This window comes from Neoarius graeffei, chromosome 3 (assembly GCF_027579695.1).
Source record: "Neoarius graeffei isolate fNeoGra1 chromosome 3, fNeoGra1.pri, whole genome shotgun sequence".
NCBI lineage: Eukaryota > Metazoa > Chordata > Actinopteri > Siluriformes > Ariidae > Neoarius > Neoarius graeffei.
In genome coordinates this window covers 45,008,710-45,030,583 of record NC_083571.1, presented here as the reverse complement: position 1 = coordinate 45,030,583, position 21,874 = coordinate 45,008,710, and the positions used below count along the sequence as shown (strand labels likewise).

The 21,874-nt window shown below is 38.9% G+C and overlaps 1 protein-coding gene across 1 annotated transcript; it reads left to right on the top strand.

Annotated features, from left to right (window-relative positions):
* The first annotated feature begins 3,690 nt into the window (after window positions 1-3,690).
* On the top strand, window positions 3,691-19,660 carry LOC132883356 (chitin synthase chs-2-like). The gene is made up of 20 exons (XM_060916876.1): window positions 3,691-3,792; window positions 7,392-7,533; window positions 7,648-7,830; window positions 8,874-9,563; window positions 10,132-10,475; window positions 10,576-10,665; window positions 10,748-10,900; window positions 11,024-11,198; window positions 13,381-13,485; window positions 13,568-13,709; window positions 14,775-14,975; window positions 15,368-15,652; window positions 16,010-16,198; window positions 16,562-16,973; window positions 17,122-17,144; window positions 17,241-17,305; window positions 17,950-18,060; window positions 18,393-18,610; window positions 18,715-18,817; window positions 18,954-19,660. The coding sequence occupies exons 1-20, from the start codon at window positions 3,761-3,763 to the stop codon at window positions 18,963-18,965; spliced, it is 3,675 nt and encodes a 1,224-aa protein (XP_060772859.1). The 5' UTR covers window positions 3,691-3,760; the 3' UTR covers window positions 18,966-19,660.
* The last annotated feature ends 2,214 nt before the right edge of the window (window positions 19,661-21,874 follow it).

Below are 21,874 nucleotides of genomic sequence, written 5' to 3'. Positions count from 1 at the left end.
ACCTCCGCCAAGAATCCTTTAAAAAATTCCAGGATCCAGAAGGTGATCCAGATCACCACCAAAATTTAATGGATTGTTACTTGTGCCCAGTCACACCTCTGGAAAAAATTTCAGAGCAATCCGTTCATAACTTTTTCCGTAATGTTGCTAACAGACAAACCAACCAACCAACAAACAAACAAGCAAACAAACGCTACCGAAAACATAACCTCCTTGGCGGAGGTAATGATGGCACTGCCCACTGTTACAACCCTGATTCCAAAAAAGTTGGGACAAAGTACAAATTGTAAATAAAAACGGAATGCAATGATGTGGAAGTTTCAAAATTCCATATTTTATTCAGAATAGAACATAGATGACATATCAAATGTTTAAACTGAGAAAATGTATCATTTAAAGAGAAAAATTAGGTGATTTTAAATTTCATGACAACAACACATCTCAAAAAAGTTGGGACAAGGCCATGTTTACCACTGTGAGACATCCCCTTTTCTCTTTACAACAGTCTCTAAACGTCTGGGGACTGAGGAGACAAGTTGCTCAAGTTTAGGGATAGGAACGTGAACCCATTCTTGTCTAATGTAGGACTGTACTTATTCAACTGTCTTAGGTCTTTTTTGTCGTATCTTCCGTTTGATGATGCGCCAAATGTTTTCTATGGGTGAAAGATCTGGACTGCAGACTGGCCAGTTCAGTACCCGGACCCTTCTTCTATGCAGCCATGATGCTGTAATTAATGCAGTATGTGGTTTGGCATTGTCATGTTGGAAAATGCAAGGTCTTCCCTGAAAGAGACGTTGTCTGGATGGGAGCATATGTTGCTCTAGAACCTGGATATACCTTTCAGCATTGATGGTGTCTTTCCAGATGTGTAAGCTGCCCATGCCACACGCACTAATGCAAGCCCATACCATCAGAGATGCAGGCTTCTGAACTGAGCGCCGATAACAACTTGGGTCGTCCTTCTCCTGTTTAGTCCGAATGACACAGCGTCCCTGATTTCCATAAAGAACTTCAAATTTTGATTCGTCTGACCACAGAACAGTTTTCCACTTTGCCACAGTCCATTTTAAATGAGCCTTGGCCCAGAGAAGACGTCTGTGCTTCTGGACCATGTTTAGATACGGCTTCTCCTTTGAACTATAGAGTTTTAGCTGGCAACGGCGGATGGCACGGTGAATTGTGTTCACAGATAATGTTCTCTGGAAATATTCCTGAGCCCATTTTGTGATTTCCAATACAGAAGCATGCCTGTATGTGATGCAGTGCTGTCTAAGGGCCCGAAGATCATGGGCACCCAGTATAGTTTTCCGGCCTTGACCTTTACGCACAGAGATTCTTCCAGATTCTCTGAATCTTTTGATGATATTATGCACTGTAGATGATGATATGTTCAAACTCTTTGCAATTTTATACTGTCGAACTCCTTTCTGATATTGCTCCACTATTTGTCGGCGCAGAATTAGGGGGATTGGTGATCCTCTTCCCATCTTTACTTCTGAGAGCCGCTGCCACTCCAAGATGCTCTTTTTATACCCAGTCATGTTAATGACCGATTGCCAATTGACCTAATGAGTTGCAATTTGGTCCTCCAGCTGTTCCTTTTTTGTACCTTTAACTTTTCCAGCCTCTTATTGCCCCTGTCCCAACTTTTTTGAGATGTGTTGCTGTCATGAAATTTCAAATGAGCCAATATTTGGCATGAAATTTCAAAATGTCTCACTTTCGACATTTGATATGTTGTCTATGTTCTACTGTGAATACAATATCAGTTTTTGAGATTTGTAAATTATTGCATTCCGTTTTTATTTACAATTTGTACTTTGTCCCACCTTTTTTGGAATCGGGGTTGTATACTTAGTGACAGTGAATGGGTTTGGAAGTTTAGATGAATGTTTTTAAAGGTCCCATGGCATGGTGGTTTGTTGATGCTTTAAACAGGCTCGTGGAGGTTTCCGGATGTTATATCCGCAGCCTTTCTCGAAATGAACCCTCGGCACGTAGATATAGCCTCCTGGTAGAAAGCCCCATTTCAGCGCTTTTCCCAGTGTGTCATTTTGCTAATGAGAAGCATGGAGGCGGGGAAGGGTAGAGGGTGGGGGCGGGTCTTATAATTAATATTCATGACATGTAAACGTGTTACCTCTGATTGGTTAACAGCACTGTGACGCTACCTCCAGTGGGTCAGAACAAGCGGATGTGGGTGTCTTACTATGGCGAGAGAGAAGGAACAAACCGCGAAGGGAAAAATACCGCGCGCTGATGTCATTAAGGTGTGACGCGAGGAAATAAAATAAATTCAACAAATGTTTGGGTTTTTACTGAACAAACAAACAAATAAAATGAACGAGTGACTTAAAAAAAGAATGTGGGTGTCTTTGTAAAAACTTTTTTGATTGGCTATTATAACAGAGCATGCTGCATGCTTTTTGGTTTTGTAGCGCAGAGTACCTGGCTAACTGCAGGAAGCGGTTAGCTGCACAGCTAATGTAGTCATTGCAAGGCTAACATGGCACCGATTTTAAAACACGGCAAAACATAAGCTCATAAGTTACAGTCAATTTCCAGACTAAACTCAGTTTAACAGAGCATGCTGCATGCTTTTTGGTTTTGTAGCGCAAAGTACCTGGCTAACTGCAGGAAGCGGTTAGCTGCACAGCTAATGTAGCCATTGCAAGGCTAACGCACCGATTTTAAAACACGGCAAAACGACTTAACAGTTATACACTTACTTGTTCGGTGTTTGTTGCTGATGCGGCAGGGATGCTTGGTACGGACCCAGGCTTCAGTGACAGTTGATGTGCAAAACCTGCCCTGTACTGTCCCAAGTTGTGGAAACATTCCTCAGGAAAATGCTTCCGACAAACATACACCATCTTAGGTAGACTCGACGGTGTATTATTGAAGTAAATAAAATTAAGCCACTGCGTCTTCAGGGGCTCTCCCGTCGGCAGTAAAAACAGACTCTTTTCTGTGTTGTCACATCCATGTACAGCGCAATTTCCATGTTTCGCTCGCTTAGGTGACGCCATGTTGTGTCCTCTATGGTCTCCTCACTACAACTGGGCGGGCAATTCATACAGTGGGTGGGAATCCAGAGGGGGGGGTGTGGGGATCATCTCCCTTGCTGACGTAGTAAAGGGAAGAGTTTATCAACGCGCCGTTTTGATGCACCATTCTCAAATGTTGGGCATAGTTTGGTTTACACATTATGAAATTTCTAGCCACTGGGGTGACTTAAGAAGGTCAGAGGAACTCATTTTAACGTTAAAAAACCTCAGAAAGTGAAAATTTCATGCCATGGGACCTTTAACTATCGGTCTGCAGCACACCATCATGCGTTTGTTATCATAAAAATCACAGATTCCTTTAATCAGAGATACAAAGACAGCTTATTTTGTAAAAAAAATAAAAATAAATCATGTGTGGCACTAACTGCTATCTAAAATGAGACCAGCCTAAGTAATTCATCAGAAAACAGATCAGAGTGAGTAATACACAAATTTAATCAACACAACTTCCTCCAACTTTCTTCATAGCTGCAGTTCTTAGGTGGGGCAGTTACAAAACATGAATTAATTCTCATGAGCTTAAAATACAATGAAAATTTCCTTCCTCATACCAGAACACAGCGAGCTGCTCCGTATTAGCAGTGAGTTTCAAGAGATGCCCGGAAACAAGCTCACATGCCACCACCCACACTTTTATCTGATATATCTGATATACCTGGTTGGAGCTGTCATTTTGCCACTGAACAAGGATGCATGAAGATCAGAAAGAAACGCAGCACTGGTAAGAGATTGATTTGATGTTTCTTTCTTGGTTTTCAACATTATCATCATCATTATTACTATGGCTATGTAAATTTGGCTTTGTACCTATGTACTTCTAGAGTATTATGTAGCACTAGTGTCCATTTAACACTAAGTGAAGTCAGATTTATTTAGAAAGCACATTTAAAAACAACAGGTGTTGAGTGAAAGTGGTATACAAAGGACATAATGAAACACAGTACTAAAATAGTGCAAAAAAAAAGATTATTAATACATCTAATTCACAGTTACACACAAGAACAATTTAAGCTGCTGGACCGGTAATAGGGTCTAATGGAGTGGAGTAGAAATACAAAATTAGACCAGACACCAGTTACTTTGAACACAAAAACTAGCAGTTTAATGAAGAACTCAATACATACAGTATATTACCCTGCAGGTAAAAAAAAAAAAGTATAAAGTAAATAAAATTCACTTTTCCCTTGGCTCTAGTTGAGAGAGAGAGAGAGAGAGAGAGAGAGAGAGAGAGAGAGAGAGAGAGTTTAGTTCAGGTAATCCATCTAAGTCAGATGGTTTGTTTAAGTTAGATGGTTTATTACTTTAGACTGATCTATGAACAAATATCTAATTTATCAGGTTTTTCTTATTTTGGTGCAACTATTTTCCTTGAGTTAATGCTTTTCTTCATTATCTTTCTTTGAACAGTTTCAAAATCAAATTAAACTGAAACATCACTATACTTCCAGTTACCATATTGGACAATTATGGGAAAAAAAGTACAATGTAAAACATGTAACACTTCAATCCAGCTCCATTTATGTCAAGTTCAGTTCAGAAGATCCAATACTCCTGCCATTCTGACAGTGAGAAACTTGGTTCAAACATCTCCACAGTCCCACTGTGTGCACCAGATCCTCTTATTGGCCAGATGAGGGTGAATAGTGGTCTTTAGAAATGCAGTTCGTGTTGTTTGCTCGCCATCTTGTGTCTTGTGTCCGCGCACATGCCATCACACTCACTGAAGAATCTCCACACAAGTGAAAACCTCCAACAGGAACAGAAACCCGACCTGTACAACAGGTCACAAAACTATTCTGTCCATCCTGAAATTAAATTAAACTCAGAAAATTTTTTTTCTGTTAATATAATAAACATATACATTTACTTTTCTTAATAAACTGAAAAATATTAGCTGCTAAACAGTCTGTGTTTATTTTCTCCATACAGTTATATTATCAGTTCAAACATTGTAAGAAAAAAAAAATCAATTAAACGAGTTGAAACTCCCCAAGACCACAGTAGTTTAATTACAAATAGTTTCATGAATGCCCTACGGGTAGGTTTTATTCTTCACGTCTTAAATCAACTATTTATAAGTTTGTTTGTTTTTCTCCGTATCCTTCAACTGCTCTCAGCTTTTCTCGCGTCATTGCAATTTCTCACAGAAAAACTTTTAATAGCCCCCAAGCATAACTACGTCATCACTTGTTTACCGCAATGTATTGTAGGGGATAGCCAGGGTCGGTAGTTGAGCGATATAGTGGATGTCAGATTCATTTTACGTGAGAGCGATGTGAGAGGAGCGATTTTTGCCATGCTCTGTCATGGAAGACAGTGAAATTGGTGATTTAAAGAGGTGGATAACATGTCGAGGGTTTAGAGCAGGAAAATCAGAATCCAAATCAAGCTTGGTGAGAAGGTAAGAATCTAGACCGAGTCTACCACACTGAACAACATCAAATCTCAGAACGTCTTTTTTCCGACTACATATATTGGATCACGAAGAAATTTTAGACTTAAGTCTAAATTTGATTCTTTTAATCTTCAGTTATTCCTTACCATTTTCTAAGAAGTTTTGTTCTAATGAAATCTTCGCCTTGTACTTAATCTTGATCCAGCACAATGAAGGTTGCAGATGCAGTAAGGGAAACTATTATGGAAAATCAACTGTTAACTTAAGTCTCAGATTGCTTCGTGATCCCGGGCCTAGATGAACAGCATCGAAACATTTATAAGTGCGTGGTTAGTTAAATAAAACTTGAAATCAGGAAACATTACAAAACAAACCCCTTTGGAAACCGGCTGATTTGCCATGTCGTGTTCAGTATAAATGCATTTTCTTCAATAAATGGCGCTAGTGAGGTACACTGAACATTATACATACCCCAAAGAGAACCCTTCGTGGTTTGAGAGGTTTATCGGTCCGACAGGCTCGTACGGCTGCAGAGTGCTTTGGCACATTGAGAGACAAAAGCCAAAGAATGCTTCTTTGTTTGACAGGCTTTTGAATATCGCTAGTTTCAGATGATGAACAGTGTCGATTGTTATAATCTTCTATAACCGAAGGCTGTTCAGCAGACCGTGGAAATATTGCTGGGCCACAGTTTAAGTACGTCTCTTTCCCACCAGAGAAATGTAAGCTACAAACACTTGTCCATTTCAATTCAGTTCAAAGGTTTACACTGCTGATTGAACTTATCAATTTCTTTCTTCTCTTCTTCTCGACCTGCAGCTGATAAAAGCTCAAATTATGAGTAGGTGTTCTCTTTGTTGTGGAGACACAGTAAGGCATACAGCAATTCACTTTAGGCATGGTTAAAACCGGTTAGCCAGGACAATGCAGTGTTTCTCAAGGGCAAAAGTAAACAATACGGCGGAGCTGACCCTGGGTATCACCCATAATGCACTGCAGTAAACAAGCAATGACATAGTTATGGGTTAGGGTCATTGCTCCCATTAAATTATTGTCAAGCTGTTTTTAACTGACTCTTATTAAATGTGTGCATTTTAACTAATGAACGTTATTTATGCATTTTAAAGTGTGTGTGTTGTATATATATATATATATATATATATATATATATATATATATATATATATATATATATATATATATTCTATCCACATTCACTGGATATGACCAATTGCATACTCTGATTGGCTACTCTACTACTCGGATATCAGCTCATATACCATGAGTAGAGAAAAACAAAATGGCGGAGTGTGTGTTGCTGAACCAACCGAGGACAAAATAAAAACTCTACTCAAAAACAAAACCCCAAAAAATACAAAAAAAGCAACAAAATATGATGGTAAGAACATATCTTTATTTATTTTTCAAGAATTATTATTATTATTATTATTATTATTATTATTATTATTATTATTATAGCATTTTTCACAAATTGCTACTGTCATTTTGCCGGTTTGTTTACATTCTAAGCGGAAATGATTTTGTTGGACATTTTGTATAAAGTTTCTATTTATCGATTTTGAAAAAAATTTAAAATAAAAATGCTCTGTTTCTCAAAATCCAGTGACTGTGGATAGAATAAAACAGTTATTCCACTCAATATTGTCGTACATGGCTTATAGCCTATGCACCTCGTCAGCTATCAGCTCATGTACGACTCGATTTCATGGAATAACTGTTTTTTTTTAATATATATATATATATATATATGATATTTTAATGTGGGCTATAATTTTTATAATAATGCATACAATCTCTCACAAAGTTTCCAACTGGATCTGCCAATACCCATTATGCACCTCTTCATAATGAAACAAATAAAATACATCTTAAAACACAACATTTAATATTTTGATGTGTTGCAGGCCCAAAGAGGCCTGGGACGCTGCTGGAGAATCACCTATTATTGAAGATGAGCAAAAACCTCGCAAGTGTCTGACCTTCATCCAAATCATCACATGCACTTTTATGGGACTCTTGGTGTTTGGGCTAGCCTTCTTGAGCAAAGTAAGCCTTAACAGAAAGAAGAAAATCTATTTTCTTGTTTGTAGCCATACATTTTGAGGCATTTGTACATGATAAATATTTATTTATTATTCTTTGTTTTAATCTACATTACAGGCATCTCTGTTGCTATTGATCAGCCTCTGCAATGAAAAATCAACCACGATTGAAACCAAAGTTTACGCTCTCCTCTTCATTGGGTGCCTTCTAATCGCTCCAAATGTTTTGCTGCTGATCAAAAGCATCTGGAAAATTACTTTTAAAGATTCAAAAACCCCATCGACGCAGACTTTGCTATGGGTAAGTGCTGTCCATAATCCAAATATGTACACTTGTGCTGTATGCTTGTATACTTCTAGGAAAAACTTTAAACTTAGCACCCTGAGGTGCTTTAATTTTTTTCCTCTAAGGGAACCCTAAACTTGAAGGTTTTATGTAGAATCCTCCTCCAGAGGGTTTCCGAAGAACCAATTTAATCAGAAATAAAATGTAAAAGAGTCCTGTGACAGATAGGCGAGCTGCCCAGGATGAACCCCACCTCTCCTTCAAAGTCAGCTAGGATTAGCACCAGTTTCCCCCACGACTCTGATGGATAAGCAGTATAGATTATTTCAGTAAAACTATTTGGCTGCAGATAAGGTGTGATTTCCATCCATTATCAAATATCACATATGCCAGCTGAACTTGGGTGATAGACAGGTTACACTATGTCCAAGCTACCCCATCATGCAGCATATGGTTGGAAGCAGAATTGAAAGATGCACGTTTTGGTGTTGGCTTGAAGTCAAAATGATGAATTTGAAGAAAGTTATTCAAAAAAAAAAACCTATTTTGACCTTACCGGTGACCCTGACCCGATCACTCCCAAAATTTAATCAGGTAATCTATGGATTATTGCCCACCTACCCTGAAAATCTGAAGTCAATCGGTGCAACCGTCTAGACGCTAGATTGTTAACAGACAGACACACAAACAAACAAACCGCACTGATTACAATAACTGGCTCCGCTGACTCTGTCGCAGGTGAGGTAATAAGAAAATGTGCAGCACTGTTTCAAGTGGTTTGTGTCGCCAGGGACATCCTGCTGCAAATCATCGGGTATAATCACACAGTTCTGATTAGTCAGAAAAGTTTTGTAGTTTTTGTATTAAACGTAGATAAACTGAAAGTAGAACAAGTTATTTGTTTCTTGAATCTGCTGTTGGTTGATGCTTATTAATTACCAAGTCTTGAGTATCATGAAGATTGTTTGAACATTTATCGGCAGAGCCTGTAATGCATTGCCATGGATTATGTCTTACCCTGCACTTAATTTGACTCAAACTCCTTTATCTGTGTACAGATCATTTCAGTGGAAACTTTGGTGGCTGTCGGATCTTCCATCCTTATCCTGGTCGCTATGCCCCGATTTGACATCCTGACCAATGTGATGCTTCTGAATGGCATTGCCATATTATCAGCCATACTGCAGGTGGTGGGAAATGCAATTGCGCACGGAAGGAAGCGATTTACTGCAACTTCGGTCGCCGCTGTCTTTTTCCTTCTTGCAGGTTTTTGCCTCTTTGCTGTGAACTACCTCAAACAGCAAAATGGAAAGCAAAACATGGCACTTTTCGTGGGTTTAGCCATAGGAGGCACTTTCCTGGTCTCGATGAACTGGTGGGAGAATTATGCCTTGCTTTTCCGCATCGTCTTCTTCCAGAACACGGTCCGGGACATCAAAAGGTCTCACAACTTCGTGAACATTGTGGCTAGCTTGGTGCGAATTATTGTGACCTTCACTGTCCTTGGTGCTTATGTGAAGCTCTCAGGCCAGGACTGGTCATCAGTGCTGTCAGTCACCGATAACACCAAAACTGTCGTCTTGAGCCTCTTCGCTCTTCAGGTTCTAGCTTCAGCTGTGTGTCGCTACGTGGCCGTAGCTGCATGCAAAATGCATGCTGTGCGTCGCAGCTTCGTCACTCCTATGATCTTCACATCTCCAGCCACATTGGGTGCCTTCGTCCTGGCTATCTGGATTCCCTTTCTTCAGGTAATAATAATAATGAACATATATCATAATTATTGCATACGTGTATGTGGCTGCCTGGGAAAACATGCAGGCAGCATCTTATATGTGTCACTCTTGTTCTACTATGTTTAGGTTCACTTATATCCATCTCACAAAGACACACAAGCAAAGACTTGATCACTGCATGACGGATGCATATGTACCTAGTAAACTAGCAATAAAAGCATATTCTTTCTTCATACTGGCAGTTTTATCCTCAGATATGTAGAGCTGCCTCCTTATGTAGCTTATTTTAAAACAGTTTTGGTGAAACTTTTGGTAGAATAGCAGCAGGTTATTGCCCAAAAAATGTTTTTTTTTTGGTTGTTTGCTAGAATTCTGTCACAGCAATACTGCATGGATTTCTTAGTCTCTCTCTGTCTCTCTCTCTCTCTCTCTCTCTCTCTCTCACACACACACACACACACACACACACACACACACACACACACACACACACACACAGTTTATTACAGTTTAATCACAATATATACCTATTTTTTATTTTGTTTTTACAACATTTTTTGCCCTTGTTTTTTGCACTTTTTAGGCTCAGAAGAAAACCACATTTGCTGAGTACTGTACCACCTTTGACGCCATAAAAAGCCCAGCGCTCAGCGTCATGAAACACATGCTGACTGATTTAACTCATGACTTGTGTGAACACATACCAGACGAGGGGTCTTCACTGAATTTTGGTCTGCTTGGATCGTCTTTGATCAGCTGGTGGATTGGTCTGGTGCTCTGTACACTCTACATCTGGTTCCTGAACACACAACGCATTGCCAGGACAAAGGACCTGTTTGTTCGCAACCTTTATGAAGCAGCATTCATTGACCAGTCCATGCTCTTGAACATCAAGTTTGATATTGTGCCCCTTCCAAGATGTAACAGGTAGTTAAGTGTGTGTGTGTGTGCATGCGCTTATTGAAGGACAATGCATTTTGATGTACAGTAACTTCTGGAATTAACATTCTTCCATTCTCACCAATAGGGAAACAGAGAAGATGACTATCTACCTCTGTGCAACCATGTGGCATGAGACTAGAGATGAAATGTTGAAGATGATCATCTCGATGTTCAGGTATTCTGATAGTAAAAAGAATCTTCTACTTGAGACCTTCATTGATCAACCTTAAATTAATGTCTTCGTCTCTTCCCTTCAGGCTGGACAAGTTCCGACCAAAGAAAAACCGGTTTAACGATGTTGTTTTTGAGTCACACATTTATTTCGATGATGCTTTCCTGACTAAAAACAACAATCGGCGTGTCAATGAGTATGCTGAGACCCTGGTGGAAGTCATCAAAGAAGTTTACCTGTAAGTAATTGTGCAAACAATACCATAATGGCTGAAAAAATCTGTACTAAAATACTAAAAATATATTATTTACCTAGAAATGTGAATGAGAAATGTCTGTGTGTGTGTTCTGATTATATACAGCATATTCACCGAGGATAGCAAAAGCGCATTTCGGGAGAGAAAGCCTCTTCCTGCCCAGAAAATCTTCCAGACACCATATGGCTGCCGTCTGCAGTACACACTTCCCCATGGCAACACACTGTTTGTTCACTTCAAAGACAAACAACAGATCCGCCACAAAAAGAGATGGTCTCAGGTGAGGTGATGCCTAAACTTTTTCTCCACAACTGTTATTCTAAAGAATCATAGCATACTGGGGGTTCCAACAGTGGGTTAAACAGGCTTGTAGTACTCGAGTCTGACTCATGCCCTAATTTTAAAGACTCGCGACTTAACTTGGACTCTAGCACTGATGACTCGGACTTGGACTCGGACTCATAAATTGGAGACGAGGACTCTGATTTTTTTCTTTATTTTTTGCAACATGCCATAATAATTTGGCACTAGATATTTCGTGCAAGAGTGTCGCACCTGTGCATCAGATAGACTCTCAGGTGTGCGTGCCGTAAACAACTCTCACCTGCACAGGATTAAGGCGCAATCAGCGCACCTATATAAAGACTGTGAAAGCACACTTATACCCTGTCCACACTAGGGATTTTATACCGATATGAAACTACTTTCGTACCGCAACACCTGTCCACACTAGCAACTATACCGGTACTGTAGCGGTATAACTATCAGTACGAAACCCACAAATGTATGGGTTTCGTACCGGTACAGTATCAGTACTGTAGCGCTTCGCTGTAGTGTGGACAGATGAAGCGGCTCTGTATCAATACAAATATAATGCGCATGCGCAATGAACCATTCCTACGTCTTCCAGGTTATTCATACAATACAATACAATACGCACGTGCTTTCCAGCTGTAAATAAAACATCAAAATGGCTCAAAACGACCGTGGAGCTACATGGAGCAAAGAAAGGGGGGAGAAAGGGAGAGGGGGAGGGGGGGGGAAAGAGGGAGGAAGAAAGGAGGAAGAGGGGAAAAGGGAGAGAAAGGGAGGGGAAGAGAAGGAAAGAGGGAGAAAGTGAGGGGAAGAGAAGGGAAGAGGGAGAAAGTGAGGGGGGAGAAAGGGAGATTCGTTTTCTTTGTTTCTTTCTCAACTGCCTCGCGCATTTTATACGATTCGGCTGAATAAATGACCACCAGAAATACAGACTGTACATTGACAACAAAAAGCACACACACGTTGTTTCATCCGCCATATTCTCGGAAGGAAGTTACTCGGTAACCACGGAAACATTTCGCGCACGCGCATTTCAACTACCGTGAAAGAAAACCGCAAACATTTCTCACTAGTGTGGACAGATGCACTAAACTGTACCGGGATACTTTGTATCGATACAGTTATACCACTTTCGTACCGGTATAAGTGTGAACACAGCATTACTTTGCGAAGTATTGAGTTGCTTTGCTGACACGTTACCAAGCCTTATTTCCTTGTCTGGTTTCCTGGGCCCTGATTTCCTGTTTTTCGTCTTTGATTCTGCCGAGTCTATGATAGCCTGTTTGTCCCTCGCTTGATCTATTGCCCATTTCATTGTTTTACGATTTTGCCTGCCGTTCTGGATTGTTTACCCTCTTCACTTGTATTAATAAACACACCTTCTGCACTTCCATCCGTCTCCCAACCATCTCTGACAGAATGCGTCGCACTCACTGACAAAGAGAACGCGCATTCACTTGTTTGTACGTCACGTTTAGGAACAAACTAATGTTAATGGTGCTAAAACGGCCGCCATCAAATGCTGCGGCCCGAGTCTTGTTCTCAGACTTGATTCAAAAATTTTTTTAATGACTTGGACTTAAGATTGGACTTGGACTCGAGGTTTAGTGACTCAACTACAACACTGTGGTTAAATACTATACTGGTCTGACTATATAAAATTTTCACTGAAAAATAATTCACTGGTGTAGATGATGATGACAAAAAATTGTGATATGTGAGTAGCCAATTTTAAAAATTCAAACACAAACTATGTGTCTTCTTATTTTATATAAGCTAAGAGCGAAAAAAGGTATAACAAAACAAAATATTCAACCTGTTTTTGAACTGTAAAAATAAAATATTTGCAATCAATATTCATCACGGTGAAAATGATAAAACTTTGAAAGTAGGAATAATACTAGGATCTGCTGTCTGATATTTTGATCCAGTTGTAGAACCCAAATTATAACCCTGTCCAAACAAACTTTACATGCGATCACACCTCATCGTTAGATGTATTAGATTGGACTCAAAGGCACTATCAGGGCTAACCTTATGCGTGTACACTCTCAACAACTAAAACAATATGTACTGTCGGTATGCTTAAAGTTTATCTACTTCCAAGGTCTCATTTTAAACACCGAGTCTGTTTCTTTCCACCAAAGATCATGTACATGTACTACCTGCTCGGCTGGAAACTGAACAAGAAATACTTCGAGATGTACAAGCAAAAGGATGTGCATTTGCCAAGTATTGAAGAGCAACTAAAGGTAAGTGTGATTACCCAAAAAGAGCTGCATAACAGTTTCATAATGTAGGATTTCATCACCTAGAATTTTCTTTCTCCTCCAGAAAGCCAAAGCGAACACATACCTTCTGGCTCTAGATGGAGACACAGATTTCCAGCCTTCAGCTGTCATGCTTTTAGTGGATCGGCTCAAGTTGTACCCCGAAGTGGGAGCTGCTTGTGGCAGGATTCATCCCACCGGCACAGGTGATTAATAATAGATTTAATTGAAGTACAAAAGTAAAGGCAAAAAAAAGCATAGTAAAGTTATGTTGGATCCATATAGTTTCAGCTCTCCATCTTCCTCAGTTTCTCAGACTGCTGTGGAGAATTGGCAATGAACATGTGATGTTCAAGAAGGAAGCATCCTTTCTGTTTTCATTAATATTCATGTGTTTCTGAATTTGCTGGGGGTTTTTTCTTTTCTTTTTTTTTTTAGAAGGGTCATTCTACAGACTGGAGCGCCACTCTAGACTGGAAACACGTGACCTCCTAACCCTAGGGTTAATCCTAACCCTAACCTTAACCCAAGGTCACATGTTTCCTGTCTAGACTAGAGGTCACATGGTTTCTGTATTTCCTATTGCTTATTCATTTTAAGTTGATTTAAAAAAAAAAGCCTTCGAGCCAGCTACTTTCTCATTATTCTGAGCATCGAGGTCACGTGTTTCTGGTCTAGTGTAGAGCTCGAGTCTGCAGCCAGCCTCTCTTGGTTTCTATATTGCTGTTTGTTAATTGTTATTTGTTAAAATTTTTTTTCATTTAAGGACCACTGTAGAAATCTATCAGTATTTTATTACCCAGGCATCACTTTGCTGCACACAGTAGGCTTTTTTTTTTTGCACAATTTTTCCAAAATTCAGTTGTAGACTATTTCTTTTCTTTTTAAAAAAAAAAAAAAAAAAATTTTCTCCCAATTTGGTGGGTTGCCAATTCCCACCCACTAGCTAGCTGTCGCCTATCATGCAACAGCTACTAAACGGGGAGGGTGAAGACAACAACTCTGAAACAAATGAAGCTATCTGCCCCCCTTTTGTATACATGAGGTCACTGAGCATAGCAATTACTGTAGATAGTTTCACTCTGATTGACGGGAAAGAGTGTAAACATCGTCCTTCCTCCCCAGAAAACACAGCCAGTTTTGCTGTCCTGGTTAAAAATGGTCACGATAGTCATAAAGAGACCAAAAATTAATAATGAAAAGATTTGACACCTTATGTGGGTGCTCTCTATGATGATGAAAATAGTACCTTTACACTGTGTGTGTTGCAGGCCCGATGGTATGGTATCAGAAATTTGAGTACGCTGTGGGTCATTGGCTCCAGAAGACAGCTGAGCATGTGTTTGGATCTGTGTTGTGCAGTCCAGGCTGTTTCAGCCTGATGCGTGCAGAGGCACTCATGAGTGACAACGTCATGAAAAGATATACCACAAAAGCGACTGAGGCTTCCCACTATCTACAGTATGACCAGGGTGAGTGAAACAAAGCCAAAGGATATATACAGTACATACTCTTAATACCTTTAGACTGGCGAGCGGCCTAGTGGTTAGCGTGTCTGCCTCTCGATCTCTACTCACGGTCGGGTCATGCCAAAGACCATCATAAAAATGGTGCCTACTGCCATCTGGCAAGGCATGCTCCAATACAGATGTGAGTGGAGAGTCAAACTCTCGCGGTTACCAGACAACTAGCCCCCTACTGTAACTCTAGTTATGTAAAATAGGCGAGAGGCCGAGGGCTACAAAACGGAGATGGGCACTGCCATTGAATGGTGTGGGAAGGACTTTGATTTAATACCTATATATTTAATGTATATTCACATGTGCTCTGATGCATCTTGTGTGTTCTGGCTCTGTGTATGCAGGTGAGGACCGCTGGCTGTGCACGCTACTCCTGCAGCAAGGATGGCGAGTGGAGTACAACGCTGCCTCTGACTCGTACACCAATGCTCCACAGGAGTTCAAGGAGTTTTACAACCAACGGCGGCGCTGGGGCCCATCCACCATGGCCAACACTCTGGACCTTCTTTCCACTGGCAGTATCACAGCAAGGTTGAACAAGTCCATATCACGACCGTACATTCTCTACCAGACTATCACCATGGCTGCTTCGATCTTGGGTCCAGCTACGGTCTGCCTCATGATTGCAGGTGACAGTTTTTAGATGCTTAGAACTATTTCATGATTTCAATTCAGGCCAATTGTCTTTGCATGTGAAACACTACTAAAGACTCATCAGTTTGCCCATTAATTGATTTTTAAATCTCACTGTTTTTGCTTGATGAAAGCTATAAGTATATTGGATGAAACTGTGAACCATAGGTGAAATAGTGGCCTAAGTCCTTGGGTAGTTTTCTGCTAATAATAGAACAATATAGCAAAGAAGATGATTATCCGTAGTGCATTGTGTATATGTATGTATGTGTCTTTGTCTTTTTTTTTTAAAGAATAATTCACATGTAGTTTGCAGCTATTTCTTGTGTAAAAATCACCTGTCTTTTCAACAGGAAGCCTTAAAACCGTCCTCAAAATAGATGCTAACGCTGCACTTGCGATAGCAGTTATTCCTCCTGTAATCTACCTGTTTCTCTGCTATTATCTTGGGCAAGAAAAATCAAACTTACAAATCACCATTGCTGCCATCATGAGCATAATCTATGCTTTTCTGATGACAGCAACCATCTTTACCATTATAGGTAAGTGAAGTTTTCTTTTATAAAATTTGCACTTTTACTAACGTTCTGTCTAAGAATCCCTTGGCACCTTTAACTGGTACCTTTAATAATACACATTACTATGTATTAACATGTTTGGTCTGTCCTTTAACTTATCTCCATCTTTAGTATTTCATTTTATTGTGCTCTTATACTGCTTATTTCTTGTTGCCTCTCTCCTTTGAAATAACTATGTTAGGCTAATTTGATAACAAAGATGGCTGAGCTTGTTTGATAAAATATTTTAGCATTTCTCCACATCCAATAAATGTTGTACTGAAATAATAGAGAACACTAAATTGTGATAAAAAAAAAAATTAAGTCCTTATCTGTATGGGTTTTCAGCGGACATGGTAATGGAGGAAACATTTTTTACTCCGAGCGGCTTGTTCTTCATTGGCTTAATCATCATGTACATCGGCACGGCTCTTCTTCACCCTCACGAGTTCCATCTTATCATCTATGGCTTCCTTTACTTCATCTGCATCCCCAGTGGCTACCTGCTGCTGTCTATTTACTCCATAGTCAACATGAACAACGTGTCATGGGGCACACGCGAATCTGCCAACCAGTCCGGTGGACCTGAGCAGAACCTCCAAAAGAATGTCAAGTGCCAGAAGCTGTTCAAAATATGTGGCTACAATCTGGAGATTCAAGTGAACAAAGAAGAAAAAGTGATGTGTACAGTGCCAGAGAATGCGCCTCAAGCCATACCTTTGAATGTTGTAAACAAAGTGCCCACCCAACCTAAAGAAGTGTAAGATATATAAACTAATATATTAACATTTTGATGATTGTTTAAACTAATTTAGCTATTAAACTATTGTAGGTATCCTTTATTATTTAACCCACCTGAAGGACATGACGTTCACTGAATTAAAGCAATCTTGTTTTTTCCCCCCTAGACAATTACCTTTAAATGAGACCTGTGAGTATAGATTTTTTTCTACTCTTACTACAGTATATATTTATATACAGTATATCCCACAGTACCACAGATGATTAATAAAGATTTCTTTGATAGTTTTCATTGAACAGTTGACAGAAAGCTCTGGTGAACTTCCCCTTAACCAGGAGAAACTTAATGCGGTGAGTATAACTTTTTTCCCCAATGAACATTCATTAATGAGCATGGGAAGCCATCGGAAGCCATGGCCTAATAGTTAGAAAAGCAGCTTTGGGACCAAAAGGCTGCCAGTTTGATTCCCCGAATGGCTCACGTGCCCTTGAGCAAGGCACTGAACTGAACTGAATATTGGAAAATATGCCACTCAGATCCACAATATATTCTGTATGCAAAATGTGAGTTTTTCAACATGAGAAGATAAACTTTATATCTTCAAGCCAGCATGTGATGTTCTTTTTATTACATAGACACATTCACAAACAAAAATTCCCCAAATTAATCAAAACAGTTCATCGATATCCTCACAAAAGACATATAGAGATTTATGTCATGGTTTTGGTTCTCCATGTCCTGGATGTAGCTTGTATGAGTGGTGTGTTTCCCAATAAAACACTTGCGTCCATATAATATAACTTGGTACGTGTGCATTTTTAGGAATTTGCATTTGTGAGGCCACACATTCATGTCACCTGAATCCCTGATCTACTCAAGACTGTTTCTTATTTTGGCCGTTCATTGTGTAAAGACTGGAAAGTAGTAACTGCTCACAGAACAATCAAAATCAAGTATGCAGCTTGTAACATAATGAACTTTTCTGTTGCATTAGGAAGAAGAATATTTCTGGAAGGACCTTATTGAGAAATACCTAAAACCATTAGTGAGTGATAAAAAAAAGGAGGAAGCAATCAAAGAAGACCTGAAAGACCTACGCGACAAGGTTTGTTAGTAGGGGGGACATGTTCGTATTTGTATATTCTATTGTGATTATGATCATTCCTTAAGCTCATCTTTATGGCATGGGCATCATAATGCAGTTTTTGTTTATTTTTCACATCGTTCTCAGACATTTCACAATGAAATGAATTCAAATTAACAAAAAATAAATGATAAGTCGCTGAAGTTGCATTGTCAATGTCACTCTTAAAAGGTATATGGTATATTGTATAACTAACTGTTAGCAAATGTTTAGCAGAGATCACTCTACTTAGGAACATTTGAGTAATGACATAACATCGTGAGGTGGTCTGATTATCTTCTTTACATTTTTAGGCAGCTTTCGTGTTTTTCATCTGCAATCTCCTGTGGATTGTGGCTACTTTCTTCCTGCAAGTCATTGGCAGCCCAGTGAACATCCCCATCCCAAAGATGTATCCCAATGGAACTGTTGACCCTAATGAGAAAATTTTTATTGATCCTATTGGACTGATGTTCCTCCTCAGTTTTGCCAGCCTCCTTGTTGTCCAGTTTCTCGCTATGCTGTGGCACAGGTACATAAAATATGGATCTTGTGTTGTATGACATTTAAAACCGCACTGAATTATTACTATTTGACTTATATATGTATGTGGGTGTTTTTGTTTTTTTCCTTTAGAGTCCAGACTTTAATTCACTTCATTGCTTACACTGGGACCGAGGCTGTGGTTAACAGGAAGGCGAGGAATAGCTCTGTGATTGCTGAAATCACTGAAGAAAATGTGAGGGTTTTTTTTGTTTTGCTTTATGTTTCTTCTTCATTGTTATTGCCAGTATTACTAATGCCTTGGAATTAATTAGTGTGTTAACCATGATGACAGACACATTTAATAACTTCAAGGTTCATTTTCTCCTCAGAATTTTCTTTAGGAGAAAAATCGGAATTGATTAAAAGCCTACAAGTGGATGATCTAAAAGCTGACCTGTGATGGGAAACTTTGCAACGATACACAAACCTGGTGAAACTCAATCCTTAGACGATACAATACCTGCTTATTAGGACTGAAAGAGTTGTTACCACTGTGCTGTTAGGCCTATTTGTTTAACATTGTTTACAGTTATTTGTAAAATAATAATAATAATAATAATAATAATAATAATAATAATAATAATTATTATTATTATTATTATTATTATTATTATACAAACTGTCAGTGACATACTAGCATCTGATTAATTTCTTTTCATAGCTTTTAGTTGTCTTTTAATTGAAATTGTGCAGTTTCTCCATCCAGTGAGCCACCAATGAGAAATGAAGTTATACGTAATCTATGTGCAGTATATATTTAATTTCTATTTCAAGATGTACCTGAGTCTTGTCTTTGTGCTGCTGTGTTAGATATTAAAGTTACATGTGCACAAAGGTGAAATGAAATGTAACTTGCCAAAGACCAGGAGTAGACAATAGTTGAGTAACTGTATTTTTTTTAATGATATGTGAGAATTATTTTTATAGTATTTATTCTTTACTTGAGTGATTTTGAAATTGAATACCTGTACTCTTATTTAATTATTTTCCAAGAAAATAAATACTCTACATTTACTGAGACCATCAACATACTTAATCACAATCGTCTCTTGTTCTTTCATTCAACCAATGACTATATGCTATATGTCAATCAAATGGGCTCATTTTAGCATCCATTCAGCTCAGTTTCGCATCCAAGCAAGTTCGTCAAAGTAGAAAAATTCAAGAATCAGCCAATTCCTCATCAGCAGTGATATTCTTATGCTACACAATGTAGTTAACTCTATAGCCATAAGTGTGCTTCGGAATATGGATAAGCCTCCAAACTGCAGTGTGGAACTTGAGGATTGGCATCCTGGGTCCTACCTCCATTAAAAATGTTTCAATATGCTGAAATCAATAAGGACTCCAATAAAATGAGGCATTGTATTTGTCTCCTTAGAAGTCATGGAAAAAGCATATTTAACTAGATTATCCTCTTTTTTCTCTTGTTTCTAATGCCAAGAGGAGCAGTTTTCTGACATAATTGGCTAGGCAGCAAATCCAATTCTGTCTACTGGTAAATATCACAAACTTAGAAAATGATGTTTTCTGGAAAAACAACATAGTTGCTTTATAACTAAAATCAAATTTTAATAGTTTTAGATAAGTAATAAAAGTTACTTCTCACATAAAACATTACTTAATTTCATCAGCTTGTTTATTTGTTATTTTTTTAACATTTGAGCACATTTAAAAGTAGCCAAACTCTTTGCAATTTTACACTGTCGAACTCCTTTCTGATATTGCTCCACTATTTGTCGGCGCAGAATTAGGGGGATTGGTGATCCTCTTCCCATCTTTACTTCTGAGAGCTGCTGCCACTCCAAGATGCTCTTTTTATACCCAGTCATGTTAATGACCTATTACCAATTGACCTAATGAGTTGCAATTTGGTCCTCCAGCTGTTCCTTTTTTGTACCTTTAACTTTTCCAGCCTCTTATTGCCCCTGTCCCAACTTTTTTGAGATGTGTTGCTGTCATGAAATTTCAGATGAGCCAATATTTGGCATGAAATTTCAAAATGTCTCACTTTCGACATTTGATATGTTGTCTATGTTCTATTCCGAATACAATATCAGTTTGAAATTTGTAAATTATTGCATTCCATTTTTATTTACAATTTGTACTTTGTCCCAACTGTAACCCCCAGGGGGAGTACCAACCAGTACAGTTTACTATTAAATCTGAATATTAACCAAACCCACAAGCAGGGGATCCCAATGAAGGGAACAATGAAGGAGAGAGAGAGACTGGAGTATTAAAATAAACAATTTATTTTTTTTCAGTAAAAAATATAAATAAAACACACACACATTCAGTCCTTGGGCTACACACCTTGAGGGCAACAACAATCAGAATGGACAGATCTTAATGTTTCAAACAGTTCAGCAGACAAGAAAACAATACAAAAATGCACAAATCACTGACTGTGGTTACACTGCATGCCAATGGTCACACAAAGAAAAAGGAAAATAAATTTAAACAAACCAGTGAAGCAACGAAAACACAAAGTGGCCAAAACCAAAAATTGTTACCCTTCAACACTAACCCAAATGACCCACAACTTACACACCGCACACATACACACACCATACACACAAGCATGCAAACACCCAGCCCACCGGTAGCGACTGCCAAATATGCACCGTGAGCCGACCTCTCACACCGACACACGGACACACTTTAAACTAAAAATGGGACTTCTTCCTCAGTCGGCTCTTTTTACTTTATATAAAACTTTATTTGAACCTCATCTTAACTACTGCAATGTTATATGGGGCAACACCTTCTCTAGCCATCTCAAAAAACTTCAATCCTTACAAAAGAAAGTCATTAGGGCCCTGTCTTGGTCTGAGTTAAACTCTCCATCTCTCCCTCTCTTCTGCCACTTTAAGTTATTAGGACTAACTGAACTAAACGAATTTCATAATGCTTGTCTCATGTTTCAAGTTGTTAACAAAAGAAACCTCAAATTATGCAGTCTCATCCCCATCTCTAGCCCCCAGCATTCCCATCACACGCGACACAAAACACTCATTCTAGGCAAATATCGCAGGTGTGTACGCACCAGTATGAGTGTTGCTTGTAGGGGGCCACAGATTTGGAACAAAATTGATGAAGCTTTGAAGGTGATGCCATCTATCTCCAACTTCAAAAAACATCTTCTTAGTCATCTATTACAAACCTATAGCTAAAATTTCCTCTTCCATGGTTAGCTGGGTTGAGTGTCTGTGTGTGTGCATGTGAATGTGTATCTGTGTGCCTGTGT

Excerpts from the sequence above, each read along its gene's own strand:
- LOC132883356 (XM_060916876.1), top strand. The coding sequence starts at position 3,761 with ATGCATGAAGATCAGAAAGAAACGCAGCACTG. Across the intron at positions 16,974-17,121 it reads CCCACCCAACCTAAAGAAGT|ACAATTACCTTTAAATGAGA; the intron begins GTAAGATATATA and ends TTTCCCCCCTAG. Across the intron at positions 18,061-18,392 it reads TGAAAGACCTACGCGACAAG|GCAGCTTTCGTGTTTTTCAT; the intron begins GTTTGTTAGTAG and ends TTACATTTTTAG.